This window comes from Drosophila serrata, unplaced genomic scaffold (assembly GCF_035046125.1).
Source record: "Drosophila serrata isolate PLE 108 unplaced genomic scaffold, ASM3504612v1 contig_228, whole genome shotgun sequence".
Lineage (NCBI taxonomy): Eukaryota > Metazoa > Arthropoda > Insecta > Diptera > Drosophilidae > Drosophila > Drosophila serrata.
The window spans coordinates 2,219,101-2,236,098 of NW_028257126.1; the positions used below are offsets into that span (position 1 = coordinate 2,219,101).

The window sequence follows — 16,998 nt, forward strand, 5'->3', positions numbered from 1 at the left end:
TTCTCTGTATACAAACAAAATCTAAATACTGTGTAAACGGCAACTATTTCTTTTTTCTAGCGTACAAGTGCCGAAATTAAAAATGTATTTTAACTTAAAACATTCCCTTTTAGCTGAGAACATCGATAGTTAGGCAAAACATCGATAGCTCAAGGTAATCGAAATTACCAGTTATGTTTTTCCACCACTAATCACCACCACCATTGACAGCAGGAAAAAAGCAGCTTGGAATTTACAATCTAAAACAAAGTAAATAAAAGGTTCACCATGTCTATGTCCAAGACCACGAACACCTACAACCGTCAGAATTGGGAAGATGCCGAGTTTCCTATCCTCTGTCAGACTTGTCTTGGGGACAATCCGTACGTGCGTATGATAAAGGAGCGATTTGGCAAGGAATGCAAAATCTGCACGCGTCCGTTTACAATATTTCGGTGGTGTCCAGGCGCCCGAATGCGCTTCAAAAAGACTGAGATTTGCCAGACATGTGCTCGCCTAAAGAATGTTTGCCAGACCTGTCTTTTGGATCTTGAGTACGGGCTGCCTATCCAGGTCCGCGACGCTGCCCTAAAGGTGGCAGACAACATGCCACAAAGTGACGTTAACAAGGAGTACTACATACAGAACATTGACGCCCAGCTGCAGGATGGCGATGGCACTGAGGCAGCCGGTGCGGTCGGGCGCTCCCTGGCTGCGAACGAAATGCTATCCAAGCTGGCACGCACAGCACCTTACTACAAGCGAAACAGACCACACATTTGTTCTTTCTGGGTCAAGGGAGAATGCAAACGCGGCGAGGAGTGCCCTTACCGCCATGACAAGCCAAATGAACCCGACGATCCCCTGTGTGAACAGAATATCAAGGACCGTTACTATGGCCGCAATGACCCAGTGGCCGAGAAGATTATGAAGCGAGCGGCTTCTCTTCCTACTCTTGAGCCACCAGAGGACCGCAATATCACCACACTTTACGTTGGAAACCTTCCCGAAGAGATCACGGAGCCGGAACTACGGGACCAGTTTTACCAGTTCGGGGAGATTCGTTCCATTGCGCTAGTGCCACGCCAGCAGTGTGCTTTCATACAGTACACTAAACGGGGCGCTGCAGAACTAGCCGCTGAGCGCACCTTTAACAAGCTGGTCATTCACGGCCGGAAGGTGAGCATCAAGTGGGCGCATTCCCAGGCGAAACAGGGCACAGCGGCAAAGACAGACAGGCGCTTTGATGTTACCGGAATCGCGCCACCCAGCGCTAAGCCGAATGACTACTTTAATTTGAGACAGGAGCAAATAAACGTCATGCCAGCCGGCATGAAATTGCACCAGCTACCATCAAACTTGGTTCCCGCATCGGCATACCAAATGTACGGGCAACCCACCTACGCTGCACCCTACAGTAACGCTAACTCTACAGTCACTTCTACCTCTGGTATGAGTCTAGACTCGATTCCACCGCCGCCTGGTCAAATACCCTATCCTAGCCAAGATGCCAGCCGAATGGGGGCTGTGAAGAAATAGAGTTATGCTCTACTTTGCGAAAACTATTTTTTATAAATATGAATCAAGTATATCCAGCTAAATGTTCGCATATATTTCTTTGGTGCAATGTCAACAATAACTTTTAAATGATTGTAAATTAAAGACGACAATGCCCACAGAATTTCAGCAAGTGCGAAAAGAACTTTTAATAAATAGTTGCGAGAGTAATATACATATTTCCAACAGGGATGTATGTATATGCATTTTGCTTCAACTTAAAACAACCGCTTACTACAGTGGGTATTTGGGAAAAATTAAAACCATTCACTAAAAACAGGTAAAAAGGCCTTGCAATCACATTAATCTGAAAGAAAGTTATTTTAAAAGTTACATACATATGTTTTTCTGAACCCGAATCGGATTTGGCAAAATCAACAAATTAAAATGTTAACAAGAAAGGAAGCTAACTTCGGGACTCCGAAGTTTATATACCCTTGCAGATCGAACTTTGATGACTAGGAATCCATACAATATAAAATATATATATATTTATGTTAAAAAACAATGAAGTAATACCTGCTTTCATTTCATTCACCTATACATATTATATTTTCAGTTTTACATTCACTGATTTGCATTTTTCCTCCACATCAAACGATCGTTTGTATGGCACCTATATGATATAGTCCTCCGATTTTCATGAAATTTGACACAAAATTTAAGACTTATATAAAATGGCTATACCTCAAATTTGATGAAAATCAGCTGAAAACTGAAAAAGTTATAAATTTAATTGTATTAATTTATCGATCGTTCCTATGGGAGCTATATGATATAGTCGTCCGATTTTCATAAAATTTTACACAAAATTGTAGAATAATATGAAATGGCTGTTGAAAACTAAAAATTTTATAATTTTTTTTGTAAAACTTTTCCGATCATTCCTATGACAGCTATATGATATAGTCGTCCGATTCGGCCCGTTCCGACATATATACGAGTGAGAGTATAAAGAAGACTAACTGCAAAGTTTCATTCAGATAGCTTCAAAACTGAGAGAGTAGTTTGCGTAGAAACGGACAGACGGACATGGCTAGATCGACTCGGCTGTTGATCCTGATCAAGAATATATATCCTTTATATAGTCGGAGGTGCTTCCTTCACTGCGTTGCAAACTTCTGACTGAAATTATAATACCCTGCAAGGGTATAAAAATAAGCGACTCAGTGCAGGAAACAGTAGAGTCGATCTATGCAATTTAGTATACCTGTTTTTAAGCTACATATCTTAATGAAAGTTGCATATTGTATTTATTTATTTATTTTGGTTTTTTTATACCATTTCGAGTCGATCAAGCCATGTCCATCAGTCCGTTTCTATTTTGCAGTAGTATAGAGGACTATAAATCGGACAAATATTTATCATATAGCAGCCAAAGAAACGATCGGTAAATGTACAATTGTATATGTACATATGTACATAAGTACAATACATAACACCGTAATTGAAAATATATTATTTATAGATAAATGTAATAAGAGTAGTTATTTTTCAACATTTATTTTTTTTTAATGCAAAAAAAGTGTGCACTGTTTTTAAAACATCGATGTTTCATCGATGATTTTTGTGGAAACATCTATGCCTAAGATATTCGATGTTTTTCCACCTCTATTACACCTTCAACTCATCATGATCAGAAAGGATATATGTATGTCAAATTATTTATTAATTTCAAACTTGGCTAAAACTAAAATAATCAATTTATTTTATGTTATGTATATAGGTTTAGAGCTCATTTCTTATATTTTAATAAAGTCACTTACGTATTTATAACATATTTAACAGTTTTATTAAAATAAATATATTTAATATTCATAGTATACTGAAAAATGTTCGGTGTATTTTATAGAAAGTGTCATGCCCGTACGTTGATTAATGAAATGATTGCCATTCCCAGTGGGACGCGTGTTTCTTGGCGACGATTTAAATACTTGTTGAGCAGCTTTGATTATCACCCCAGTCTGCTTGAAAACGATCAGATAATTAGAACTGTCGCCAGCTATGACAACTGCCTACCTCGGTACAATTATTCACACAAAGTCTTTTGGAGAGTTTGAGTCCTTCCAAAATGGGTTTATTGTGGTGGACAGCAGCGGAAAGGTAAGCATGTGAAAGGTTACATATGTACATATGTTATTGCGCGGAAATGATCTACTAATATCTATACATATATGTTATTGCGCGGAAATGATCTACTAATATCTATATATTTTTCCCGCAGATAACAGGTGTTGGTAACGACTATCAGGAATGGATTTCCAGAAACCCGAACACAGATCTGACCGAGGTGACCCTATCGGACTATCAGTTCCTGATGCCGGGATTCGTGGACTGTCATATACATGCACCCCAATATGCGCAAATCGGTCTGGGACTTGACATGCCGCTTTTGGACTGGCTCAACACGTACACATTCCCGCTGGAGGCAAAGTTCTCCGACCAAAAACACGCCCAGCAGGTCTACAAGAACGTTGTCGTAAGTACCAAAGTAAAATCGAAAATTAGGAGGGCCCGTATTTCTTATCAATTTAGCTCTATACATATGTACATCTGTACATACAATATACACATACATCTGTTTTCTACACGTCGGTCGCCATAACGCCTTCCAAGCAATCCAAACTGTGGTCAACCATCTAGAACTAATATAAATGATATTGTAATACTCCCAGTCAGCAACGCTCCGCAGTGGAACCACTCTGGCTTCCTATTTTGCAACAAACAATCTGGAATCGACCTTGATACTAGCGCGGGAGGCAGAGCGTCAAGGCCAACGGGCGCTAATCGGCAAGGTATGCTCCAATTGCAACAGTCCCGACTACTACGTGTGAGTATTGAGCGTGACGTATTTGTGTCTCAAGTGGAGTAAGTCCAATTTACCGATTTTCTTAGGGAGGACACGGAGCAGTCGGTCTGTGCGACAATAACTTTTGTTGAAGAGATGAAGAAGATCGGTAGTCCGCTTGTGTTGCCTACGATCACGCCTCGGTTTGCTCTTAGTTGTAGCAAGGAACTCCTAAAAGAGCTTGGCGATATTGCAAAGCGGTTCGACCTTCATATCCAAAGCCACATTAGTGAAAATCTGGCTGAGATCGAGGTCGTAAAGGACATCTTCAAGACAAGTTATGCTAGGGCCTATGACAACGCTGGACTTCTTACAGACAAGGTGATCCTTTCATTGGCCTTCAGAACTTTCAGTTTATTTATATTATTTTCTCGTAGACGGTCATGGCGCATGGCGTGCATCTGGAGGACGATGAGGTCGAACTTCTGAAAGCTAGGGGTACCTCTGTGGCTCATTGTCCAGCTTCAAACACGATGCTTAGCTCGGGACTGTGTGATGTCCAGCGGTTGATTAATGCTGGCGTGACCGTTGGCCTTGGCACCGACGTTTCTGGTGGAAACTCTGTATCGATTCAGGACGCCTTACTACGATCGTTGGATGTTTCAAAGCACCTAGACTTCTTCAAGAAGCAAAACATACGCGGTTCCGGGAAGGCTAAAACACCCGATCACACCTACGTTCACCTAAAGTACAAACAGGCTCTCTACTTGGCAACTTTGGGAGGCGCCAAGGCTCTCTCTCTTGACCATCTGACTGGAAACTTTATTGTGGGCAAGGAGTTCGATGCTCTGCTGATTGATGTAAGCGTCGTTGAAAAGCCAGTGCGGCTGCTAAACGTTGACGAGCTTTTGGAGAAGTTTATCTACACTGGAAGTGATCGCAATATTCTGCAAGTCTTTGTGGCAGGCAAGCAAGTTAAGAAGGATTAGTAAAACGATAAGGCATTAACAGCGGCATATATAAAGAATTTATTTCTATACATATAGATAATCGGTAATACTTTAACGGAGTTTCGTGTTTTTCATATAACCGATGTTTGTATACTATTATGTACAGTAAATTTTTTACACTGTATAGTCGGAACAGTTGCATTAATAAACTTTGTATATTACTTTTAACTTTAATTTCAGTTAATAGTAGGCATTTAGCTTAATCACATATTGGCTATAAGTGAAGGAGAGATATATGCGATACGTCACACTGCACGATCAGCATAGAGGAGAGTCGAACTTCCCGTGTACATAGTGATACATTTGTGAATGTCTGAGGGGTTTGCCTTTTCTCTGCTCTTCCAATTTTGTGCTAAAAATAGAATAGGCTTTAAAGGTACAAAATTAAGTATGTTGTCCTTAGGATTTTCGGAATTTCAAAGGGTCGAATATTTATACTCCTTTAGTGGCATAATCCATTACTTTGACTTTAAAAAGCTTAGGCTTTTGAATAACTTTTACGCTAGTTTTAGCTACGAGTAATTAGGTAATTAAAACTAATTACGATAATTATATATATCGAAGTAGAGGGCGTTTTACGCATTGAACATGTTTTGCTGCGTGGCATCGTTTTCGAAATCTGTCCAGGCATTGTTCAGTTCCATGAAAATGAGCTTGGCAATCTCCTCGTTTTTGGTTCCATTATGCTATAAGAAAGTGCGTTAAGTCAATTAACAACAAGAAAGGAAGCCAACTTCAGCACGCCGAAGTTTGTATACCCTTGCAGATTGCAATTCATTCAATAATATAATACAACTTTCGTGAAATTCACCTGTACATACTATATTTACGGTTACAATTTTACATTCACAGCTATATGCTTTTATAGCAGATATATACGATATGATGTAATCGTGCGATTTTCATAAAATTAAACCAAAATTCTGATATACTATTGAATGGCTATATCTTGAATTTTATGAAAATATGTTGAATACTGAAAAAGTTGTAATTTTTAATTTTATTAATTTTTCTAGGATAATACTAAATGGCTAAATTTCAAATTTCACTAAAATTTGTTGAGAACTGAAAACTTTTTTTCTACAAATTATCCGATAATTCCTATGGCAGCTATATGGTATAGCCGTCCGATCTGGCCCGTTCCAAAATATATACGAGTGAGAATATATAGAAGACTTAACTACAACGTTTTATTTAAATAGCTTCAAAACTGAGAGACTAGTTTGCGTAGAAGCGAACTGACGAACATGGCTAGATCAACTCGGTTGTTGTTTATATATTTGAAGATGACTTCACTGTGTTGCAAACTTCTGATCGAATTTATAAATAGCCTGCAAGGATATAAATAGACAGTATTGCACAAACCTTATCTGGATGGACGGCCAGGCAGGCACGACGATATGCTTTCTTCACCTCAGCTGGGGTTACCATGGTAGACATCTCACAGCGCTGCCACTTGGCATTATCCCACAGCACTGTGTGCATAGAGCAGAGAAGCGCTCGGATATTGTTCTTTTTGCCGTCGGTCTGTGGAAAGTGAAATCAATAAGGACAACGCCTTTTCCAAGGAGTTTCCTCGTCTTACCCATTCCATAATGAGCACTTTCTTGGGATCCATGTCCTTAACTAACTCCTCCTTACGCATTTCGTTAATAGATCGCGGACCTTGGTTCATTTTACTGCCAAAAGAGTATCCTTGTTGCCCTAGAATGTCAGCGAATATGTCAGAGCTTTTGTTTCCGCTAAAGCCCGCTTGCTGTGCAGGCTTCGGTGAATCGAAATGCACTCTGCTATAATCTGGACGGCCTTGGCCAGTCTGTGACTGCGGTGGTTGTGGTGGGGTTTTGATAAAAGTGCCGTGTGCTTGTTGCTGCTGCGGGGTTGTGGACTGAGAGGGTTTGTGTGTCGGACTAGGGTATTGCGTAGGTTGTGGGCTACTGCCAGCTTGAGGCTTTCCACTGAGCGTGTTGCGGGGGAAATTTATGTTGAGTCCGGATGCCAGATTCGCAATGTCAGCAAAAGGATCGGAAGGTGCCGTTGGTGGTTGATTTGGTGAAGACTCTTTTCTGGTCACTGGCTGGGTTACAAAACTTGGCAGGGATCCCCCATATGGTGGAAGAGTTGGTCCCGCTGTCGGCTTAAGGCTGGTTGCTCCGCTGTGATCTGCCGATCCAAAGAGGTCAAATAGGTCTGCGTTGATTTTTGCCTGATTCGGCGGCGGCAACGGCGCTGCTGGAAGGACATCCGGTATTGGTGCTGAGCCTATACCGGTGGAGTTATCATCGCCGAAGGCCCCCAACAAATCAAAGCTGGCATCAGAACTGGGCATGGCGCTTCCTAGGGGGTTCGCTGCTGGTGCTTCGCTGGGCTGCTGATTGAGGTTGAGCAGATCAATGGGTGGGGAGGGCTCAGGTGTAGCCATCGGAGGATCATGGGAGGTCTCTGTGACATCGGGCAAAACAAGCGGAGAACTGGCGCGCTCAGATTTCCTCAGTGGAGGAGGAGACGGTGATGCTTGATTGCTGGGCTTCGTTACTAAAATAAGTTCAAATAGTAACTTGTCCAGAGTCTATCCAGTGGCACTTACCAAAGTTATCCAGCATCTCGGCGAATTCTAGATCCGAGCTAAAAAGGTTACTTGGCGATCTCTTGGATTTGGGTGGCACCCATGGTGGCTTGTGACTGGGAGGAGTTTCCGAATCAGTTACGGCCAGCGAAAGGGACACGCAAAAGTTCGACGTCACCTGCTCCGGATCTGGCAAGTCGTCAAGATCATTGCTGGTGAAGGTGATCAACGTTTCCGGCTCGGGAATGAATCCTGTGTTTAATTGGAACTGACAGATTTTAAGACCCTGCGGGCGCACCATACCCTTACGGGCGTGGTATAATACTATTGTCACATCGCCGCACACAGTCAGATTAATAGGTAGCACTAATTTTCCCGGACCAGCCTGGTGTAAGCTGCAAGGTTTGGTTTCCATGATGAAAAAAACATAGCTCAATACAATTCGTCCCGATCTTACCGCATGTTTTCGTAGTCTTGCAACGTGCTGAGCAACATTTTCTCATTGCAGTACACCTCCATGTATATACGACAGCCATCACGTGCCTTGGTCATCCTGGGAACAGGCTGACAGCTTAGTGCTACCAGATTAGTGTTCTTATAGTGCGGCAGAAGCGGAGTGGGTCGCAAAATATCGCCAAAGTAATACAGGTAACGGAATTCGGAGGGTCGCATATTAATGGTGTGACGCTTGACAGCGAACACCTGAACAGCATCTTCTGGCTCTTGAAGCAGGTCTGCATACATCAGCAGTGCGCTTACAACAGTGGCTGCAGTACACCCACCCGAATCTCCAGTCTGTATGATTACAATCGATTTTGCATCGGCAGTGAGGAAGTTGTACATATCCGCTGACACTGTAAAAAGGCCCTGATGGAAAAGACATGATTAGATTATTGGTATAACCTTCGCTTTTGATCCAACTTTTGCGTATCTTTACCAAATAAATGTTGAACTAAAAACTAATAGTAACATGATGCGTAAAGCCCATATATTTGAATTTTCCCTATGGGCATGTCTGCCAAGTGGTCAACCAGTCCTAAAAATTATATTTTTCATATTTCATATCCAAATCAAAACTTGCATTTTGCAACGGTTCTATAGCATATATCCCTGTTGCTTTCATGAAAAAATTAGACTGATGACTATAAATATTATATTCGTTCTTATTAATCTTACTGTTTACAAATTGCATAATATAGTTGCACTCTTTCTACCATATGTCTTTACATCTATTAAAAATAGAAAAATATTTTTTAAGGAACATATACATTGTATGCTGGAAGATGAAAGAAGTCTTTCATTCGCAACTAGTACACAATTTGTTTAAAATGAAAGTTAGCTGATTTCGCCCTACCGTTTTATGTATGTCACCTTGCAGTTTGTAATTGGATTATTGAATATTTATCTAATTCGGGCACATTAAAAAATCAAACCAAACCAACCAAAAGACAATCATTTTAAAGTGTTATAAAAAACCTATATCTTAGGGTTTTAGGAGTGTATGTTTAAAAAAAGTAATGCCAATTTGCATTTCATTCACCCGTTAGTTTCATATTTACAGTTTTACAGCCAAAGCCTTACAGTCAAAGTTATACACTATTTTTTTTATTTCTATTCATTTTCCGGACTTTTTTTTTACAGCTATATTATATGGTTTCAGTTTTTCCGACGTATATAGTAATTAGAACATCTGTAAGTTTTGTTTAGATAGCTTTAACCTAAAATAATTGATCCCTGGAACCCGGTATTCAGGGTTTCTATCACGCAGTAGTTTTCTGGCTAATATGAATTTAAGACGAACCTACGATATGAAAGTCCTGATCCCAATTTTTTCGGTCTAACAAAATATTTTGGTTTAATCGGAAAGTTTATAGAAAAGACGACACTCATTATTTTATATAAGTTGAAATAGTTGAATAGTTTAAATTTTTAGTTTTTTCTTTTTAATCATACCTCTGATGTACGATCGATCCGTGATTTTTAGTAAGTAACACATATTTCATCACGCTTTCTACCTATATTGATATCGATTTAATAAAAAGTTGTAAAATGTTTTCATACCTGTAGATTGGGAGCGTGAGCCTGCGGGCATCCAAATACATAGCCAGCCTCAACTGTACGCACGGGTGGTGGTAATCGGGGCACTGAACGCTGGTCAAAGTTGTAAATGCTTATCTTCTGTGGGGAAAAGCGACCCTCTAAAGACAGGCGGACGTCGTCGATGTTGTTGGTCTTGTAGGCGGACTCAAAACCGTCGGACGGGCAAGGCATCACCAGGATCCGGGAGGTAATATAACTGATGTCAAGATCGTTACGGGCAATTGATTGTTGCACTGTTTGCATTACTTTGGTGGAGGTATCCTTAATGTTCTTAAACAGTGTTCCAGCACCTCCACGAAGAGACGACAGTAGGCTACCGTGTCCATTGCTGGAGGATGGCGTGGAAGTCGAGGTAGGCGCTATTTGGGGGGCGGCAGTAAAGGCATCAAGGTAAAATTCCGACTGTCCGGCGGTCTTTCGAGCTGGACTCTCGGCTGGAGACGACTCGATGGGTATGCCCCTCAAATTCAGAGGTCCTTTAAGGGACCAATTGTTTGTTTCAGCGATAGATGCGAGCCTCTCCAGCACCATAGCAATGTCCAAGCGCTCCGCGGGATTCACTTTAAAACAACCTGTAATGATGTCGCGGAAGCAATGATATCGTGCATCTGGTGGAAGAATGTAATTGGCGTTAATGATGCGAAGTTTTCCACCGTCTTCGAAGGGATGCCTGCGATAGCATAGAAAGTAAAGGATGCAGCCCAGAGCCCAAATGTCTGTTTTAGGACCAATCGGGTTGTTGGACCAGGTGTCAAGCATTTCAGGAGCCCGGTACATGGGCGTCGTTACAGTGTTAAGCTGGTCCTCCAGCATGTTTCGCTGATGCGCGCTCCAATCAAATGTCGGCGCGAGCACCTCCTTGGTAGCAGATCCAAAGTCACATAACTTGATCTGATTATCGTTTCCAATGAGGAAATTCTCAATCTGCAACAATTTGGAGAATCCCTACAGTTTAGTGCGCCAGTGATAAGTGTATTAAATACCTACCTTTATGTCTCTATGGGTTATCGGTGGCGCTTGTGCGTGCAAGTAGGCCACACTCCGCGCCATTTGGTAGAATATTCTCAATACCAAAGATGGATCATAGGCTGGGGTATCAGCATTGAAGCAATCTATCAGGGACCCACCTATAAATCAGAGTTCATTATGTACTTTACAAAAATTTAACCTATTGTAATGCGGTGCTTACCTTTACACAGTTCCGTAAGAAGAAGGTACTGGGCACCCTGCTGTGGAGAGGGAGCGGTGTAGCTTGATCCCACAAAAGTGACAATGTTTCCGTGGCCCGAAAGTTGCTTGTGTATACCGATCTCATTAATGATGGCGTTACACGCTTGCTGATCAGCGCCGATCAGACGCTTGAGGGCGTACTCAGTGCCAGTTTGCACATCTTGAGCAACGTACACAAAAGCGTATCCGCCTGGTGGATGGAAGAAGGAGAGGAAATTGATAACGCGGAGCTGATAAGGGGCTGCTTTAATGAATATTCATAGCACAGTGGTGTCTTCCAATTGCTCAAAACCAAAAGGGGAGTTTACCAGTCTGACCGGAATGGACTATTTTAATACCGCTGCAGTCACTCGTAAAGGACATGCCGTGAAAAAAACGATCACATGACTCATGATGTGTAAACAAGTAGTGGTTAGGGAAATGACTATCTATTGCAGTGAAAAAATAACGCAGACTTCGATATCCCACTCGTCTTACATATTGGGTCGGGATTCGAATAAAAATGCAGAATGCATTTTCTCCAGAATGAGTTGATTTCTTTTTCCATTGATTTTTGCCATATTCGTTGCTGGCCTGCCCCGCGAGCCTGCATTCCGTGGCTTTAACCAAGCCGCTTACCTTCGGCGATGACACACTTGGTGCGCAGCCTATGGCCACCAACTTCCAGGCTCTGTCCCACGTAGTCGTTGTCCAGCCTACCACCGCTGGCTGCTCCTCCTCCTCCAGCCCCACCGCCTGCTGACCCGTTGGCAGCTGGGCTGCTGCCCTCACTGGAGGTGAAATAGTTGAGATTGAGCGATTTAAAGAAGTCGCCCATTCTGGTGGTGCCTACGCTAATGCAAGCAGTATGGTGGTGCCGTACTTAATCGCCAGGAACTGCTTTGTTTTGAATTTTTTTATACTTTTTAACACAATTTGTACATTTCAGCTGCGCTACGACCAGTGTGACCACGCCAATAACGCTTAAATATATCGTCTGGCTTTGAAGAATATACTTTTTATACCGTCTTCATTTTATGCATATACCAATAACTTCTGTAATTCCACAAAATATTTAAATAAAAACATTATTAAATAAAACATAAAAATATATGACAAAAATTTACACCGGTAAAACTGCTTTAATGAAATCTAAAAAGCTTAATGGAAGTCGCATATAAAGTTGAGTTGCCAAAACGGTATTAAAATATATAATGCTTGTTGAGTTGAGTTGCCAAAACGGTATTAAAATATATAATGCTTGTTTTTCCTGTGTAGCAATTATTTCCACAAGCTAACTTAGCAAAAATTAACAAAATAAACAAAAATAAGACCCCAATGATCCCAACTGTATGTCTGATATACATATGTATACATGTATAAATTTAAATTCAAAGACGACATCTTGGGCACAAAAAACCACCTTAAAGTTAGACCACCTCAAATGATCCAAAAATATTTATTTTATTCGGAGAAATAGTAAAATTATATTTTTTCAATATTACAGCTTTAATTTTATAATAATCTTATGACTCGATCATATTGCTTATATTCATACGATCGTTAATATAGAGAAAAAGGCAAAGCTGTGATTTTAATACTGTAAATTACATACTATGTAATGTGAATGTAACGTTATTCGTTGGTTTTTAACATAAATATATTAATTTTTATTTATAACTAATGCTCGAATTACAAACTGGAACGGTATACAAACCTCGCCGTGTCGAAGTTAGCTTATGTTCTTGTTTTGAAGGATTTCTTTGCCATCGAATAGTAAAAAGAAACCGATAAGCCGAAAGATAAATAACTGTTATCGTTCCAATAGAATCGCAATTTTACCCATCACTATTAGGTATTTTACAAATAATTGAATCGATCTAAAGAGTCAAAAATGCAAGACTCCGAATTCGATGATTGGATTTTCGTAGGTGGGTATTATTCTAAATCTAGCATTAGTGTAAAACTTAGCGATTTACACGCACTTGCCTAGACAAGGGAACATACGTTCGTTTTCATTTGCTTTTGCACAAACACAATTTAAAAGAAACATTAAATTAAACCTTGCTACATTGCTAAAAGGAATAAACAAAATAATTTTTTAACCAGTAACATGCCTAATATTTTCTAGAAATACTGTTACTTAGTTAATAATAAGGATTTACAAAATATCTTTAATATATAATATATTAACAAAAAATAATATGAAAATCGAAAATTACCCCGCGTCAACTTATGACTTGTATGAAAATGTTGGTTTTTTATTTTTTGACTTTGTTGGTATTCTTTTGTTTATTTTGATAATTATGATTAGTATTTGCCTATTTTTATTGTCAAGAAGCTCCAAAATTTGGGCAGGACTAAGTCAATTATGCTTTCCTTTTATAAATCCTTTAAAAAGCTAAAGCTGAAACAAAAATAAATTAAATGAATGAATTGGACTCGATTGACTAATAAAAAGATAGTCATAATCGAAATTTTCGACATTAAACATTTATTTACATAAAGTACTCGTAAAAAAGTCATTGACATAGAAAATAATAATATTTTATGTATTATTGAATGGTAAACTATTTTACTTATGAATATTTAAACAGTACTTTAGAAATTAACATTTGAATTTTATTTATAGCTCACATAGTTTATACAGTTCACGGTTTTAAGGTTTGAATGTATTATATCTCTTCACCAAATTGGCTTGGGCCATGAAGCTTTGTGTGTTGATTTTTGTTTAGGTGGGTAAGCTCAGTGTCGAAGAACTAGGAAGGTTTTTGACTTGGGATTTTCCGGAATAAAATGCAGTGATAGGGAGGAGGCAATAAGCGAGTAGTCAAATGAAAATATATTTTTCAAGGCACTATCGCTTCAGTAAGTTAAGTAAGCAAGCAGTGCTTAGTATTTGAATTTATCTATTTATTTTATTTTTTTTTTTATATAATAATTTATAATTTTAAATCTTTGTTTTGAGAAGCAATATTGGATGTGTTTTAAATCTTAAATTCTATAAATCTATAAGTAATATCAAAAAATTCTTTAATTTTTTATTGAGCTTTTTTCATTATCCATCTTGTTCAGATCAGCTATTTATAAACAGCTATTCAACCAGCATGCCATATTTAAAGCGCCGATGAAGTCTTTGCCCTTTTGGCGGTCGCTTATTTTTCGATAAAAATATTTTCCTTTGAATATAAATGTGGTTATGTATAAATGTAACACAAACAATGTTGAATGTTCTTCAAATTGTCAAGCGTGCAAATTTCTGTTGCCTCCCTATAAGCTTCACTCTATGAATATGCAAATTATACTCTGTCTTATCTGTGTGTCCATTAGCTAGCAAAGCGAACGAACGCTCCGCCAAACTGCTCATCTGTATCGATAGCACGGATCTAGCATTGACACAATTTTCAGACGTTTTACTGCAGTCGGCCAAAACGAGGTAATGTAAGACAATAAACATTTTCCGAGCCATTTGGCGGATCGGTGATAACAAACAGAGTATTTGAAAAAGTTCCAATGGATGCAAATAGAAGAGACACTCTGTTTTTGAAATTGCGAACGAGAACACGCGGCTGGGAATTCCCTTTGCCTTCATTAACACCACACCAACTGGACCTGCAACTAACTGGAGCAAGCATGCGACGGCAGCTGCGAGACTTTCCCAGACTAATCTGTCTGCTGGTAGCCTTGAGGCCCCTCAACACAAGGGCTCAGTTATACTACCCCAGTCCTCAGGCTGTGGCATTGTCCCCCACTGGGGTACCGGATGCAGCTCCAGGACTTCCCCGACTTCTGATATACAACCCCTTCAGTGGGCAACAGCTACGGCCGCTCCGCTACTCTGCCCTAATGCGGAGCGGTAGGCGTCCACCCGTGAATGGCAACATAGTGGAGCTGCCGGAGCTGTGGCAACCGTGCTCATGCGCCGAGTTTGCCTGTCGCTGCTGCTTGGGCTTAGTCCTTGGCTTCGGCGAGGCCTTCAACCAGCGCGTTTGTGCCGTCGTGGAGTACAGGCGGTCGGACTTGGGCTTGCGCCTCAGTGTGCAGCTGAACCAGCGCACAGTGGCAAACTTCGGTTTCTCCGCCCGCAATCCGCCCGACTACTGTGTCCCGCTGCTGCTCCCTTTGCCGCTGTTCAGTTGCCTCCGACTCTACGAAATCCGCACCCTTGGTGAGGGCAACGTTCAGGTATGCCTCTCGGTGGTTTTTAAGGTCCTGGCCAACCAGTTCTATGAGTACAGACTGAACTGCGTCCAATTCGGAGCCAATGGAGTCTACTTTGTGCGCGACGACGATCTACAGAATGATACCCAGCACTCAGAGGTGGAGCTTGACCAGCGGGAATTGACAGCCGAAAACAATTACGGGCATATGCCAAATGATAAGCTGGTCCCTGGGAATGGATTCGGGTCTTAATCCACAGAATTTGTATATTTCCTTCGCTCGTTTGATATTTTCATTACGGTCCACGCACGCTTCATTCTATAACTGTTTAAGTGAAAAAGTGAAATTTCTGTTAATAAAAAAGCTTTTTATTTCACTTCTCCAACCCACTCACTCCCGACGTACAGGGCCCCGTGAAAATAGCAAAAATTGGCAATAAAACTGACTTGGGTTATGTGAGCGATGATGCCTTGAAACTTAAGCTAGCCACGCAATGAGATATAGCACATCTCAGCACACCTACTTTTGTACTTTTGTATACTTGGTTCAGTACTTCGGGCCACTTTCGTTAACCAGCCCGAACTCGGCAATTAACTTTCTGCCAGCTATCGGCGGCGTTCATCTAAAGGTGCCAGCAAGAGTCAGGGGAGTGGCGACGCCGACCTTCTGACCTATGCGACCCTAATGGTTGTGGTGTGCAAAAAGCTAGGATACATGTACGACATATTAAAGTTAGGGAAATGCTTCAGGTTCGTATATATCCATTTTGGAAAAAAGTTAACTTGAAATGCTTAAACTTGCTGAGATTTCATTGAACTTTAACCATTTAAAGAAATTATAAAATCATTAAAACAATTGTTCTATTGAGTAGTTTTCTGCCAAGTTTACCGCCAATTTTTTTTGTGAAGAAATTCCTTTCGATAACATAACATTAAAGCTCTTCATAGTCGAAAACACGTAATTTGGCCACTTAATCATGGCCATCTTGAGAAAGTCCAAGGATAGAGACAGAGAAATTTTAAATACCCTTACCGGCCATAATTATTTTGTTTAGATCTTAGAAGCACAGTGCAGGAATCAGTTGAACCTTTAAAAGAGATATCCCATATACATGTATGTATGTACATATGTACACATTATGAAAGATAATAATTTAGCTGATATAATATATATATATATATAAATATCATAAAATTTTTAAAACCTGCTTAAAATTTGGTCAGAATTAAAATACTATTGCATATGAAAAGCTTCCCTAGGAACGATTGGAACAAATATATTCAAAGCGACTAACTCTAGTTAGCTTCATTATTGTTTTTGCTCAACTGAATGTATTCAATATAAATATGTTAGACAACATTCTCAGATGGTTTTACAAATCTTTGTTTGCTTTAGATAAATAATAAAAAAATAACAACATATGTGATATGTTGACTTAATAAAACTGAAAGAATGGAATTTTACTTGGGACCTTATTTTTAAATAATCAGAGTGCATTCATATAACACATCAACAGACATCTTCCGAAGATAATCCCATCCTTCTCTCACACAGTGAGTCCCTTTAATTCATCAGATTCCACAGACGGAAGTGAACATGTCTACTTTGATTGACAAGACGCTCAGAGA

At 40.1% G+C, this 16,998-nt stretch overlaps 4 protein-coding genes across 5 annotated transcripts; 3 read left to right on the forward strand and 1 right to left on the reverse strand.

Annotated features, from left to right (window-relative positions):
- The first annotated feature begins 169 nt into the window (after positions 1-169).
- Positions 170-5,502, forward strand: DhpD (guanine deaminase). The gene is made up of 6 exons (XM_020957622.2): positions 170-1,816; positions 3,389-3,639; positions 3,761-4,015; positions 4,212-4,366; positions 4,432-4,705; positions 4,762-5,502. The coding sequence occupies exons 2-6, from the start codon at positions 3,541-3,543 to the stop codon at positions 5,311-5,313; spliced, it is 1,335 nt and encodes a 444-aa protein (XP_020813281.2). The 5' UTR covers positions 170-1,816; positions 3,389-3,540; the 3' UTR covers positions 5,314-5,502.
- On the forward strand, positions 268-1,760 carry LOC110188072 (pre-mRNA-splicing factor RBM22). Its single transcript, XM_020957623.2, has one exon. It carries the CDS (start codon positions 268-270, stop codon positions 1,516-1,518), a length of 1,251 nt encoding a protein of 416 aa, XP_020813282.2. The 3' UTR covers positions 1,519-1,760.
- On the reverse strand, positions 5,329-12,312 carry aux (cyclin-G-associated kinase). Of its 2 annotated transcripts, XM_020957619.2 has the most exons (9): positions 11,849-12,312; positions 11,190-11,420; positions 10,988-11,127; positions 9,962-10,924; positions 8,358-8,767; positions 7,922-8,295; positions 6,920-7,869; positions 6,700-6,861; positions 5,329-6,020 (listed from the first exon to the last, which is right to left on the reverse strand). In XM_020957619.2, the coding sequence occupies exons 1-9, from the start codon at positions 12,045-12,047 to the stop codon at positions 5,910-5,912; spliced, it is 3,540 nt and encodes a 1,179-aa protein (XP_020813278.2). In that variant the 5' UTR covers positions 12,048-12,312; the 3' UTR covers positions 5,329-5,909. The 2 variants fall into 2 exon arrangements, with proteins under 2 accessions (XP_020813278.2, XP_086686280.1); XM_086830154.1 differs by lacking the exons at positions 9,962-10,924; positions 10,988-11,127; positions 11,190-11,420; positions 11,849-12,312 and adding an exon at positions 8,838-8,861.
- Positions 12,313-14,538: 2,226 nt separating this feature from the next.
- On the forward strand, positions 14,539-15,746 carry LOC110187951 (uncharacterized). The gene has a single exon (XM_020957468.2). The coding sequence runs from the start codon at positions 14,723-14,725 to the stop codon at positions 15,620-15,622; it is 900 nt and encodes a 299-aa protein (XP_020813127.2). The 5' UTR covers positions 14,539-14,722; the 3' UTR covers positions 15,623-15,746.
- Positions 15,747-16,998: the final 1,252 nt, after the last annotated feature.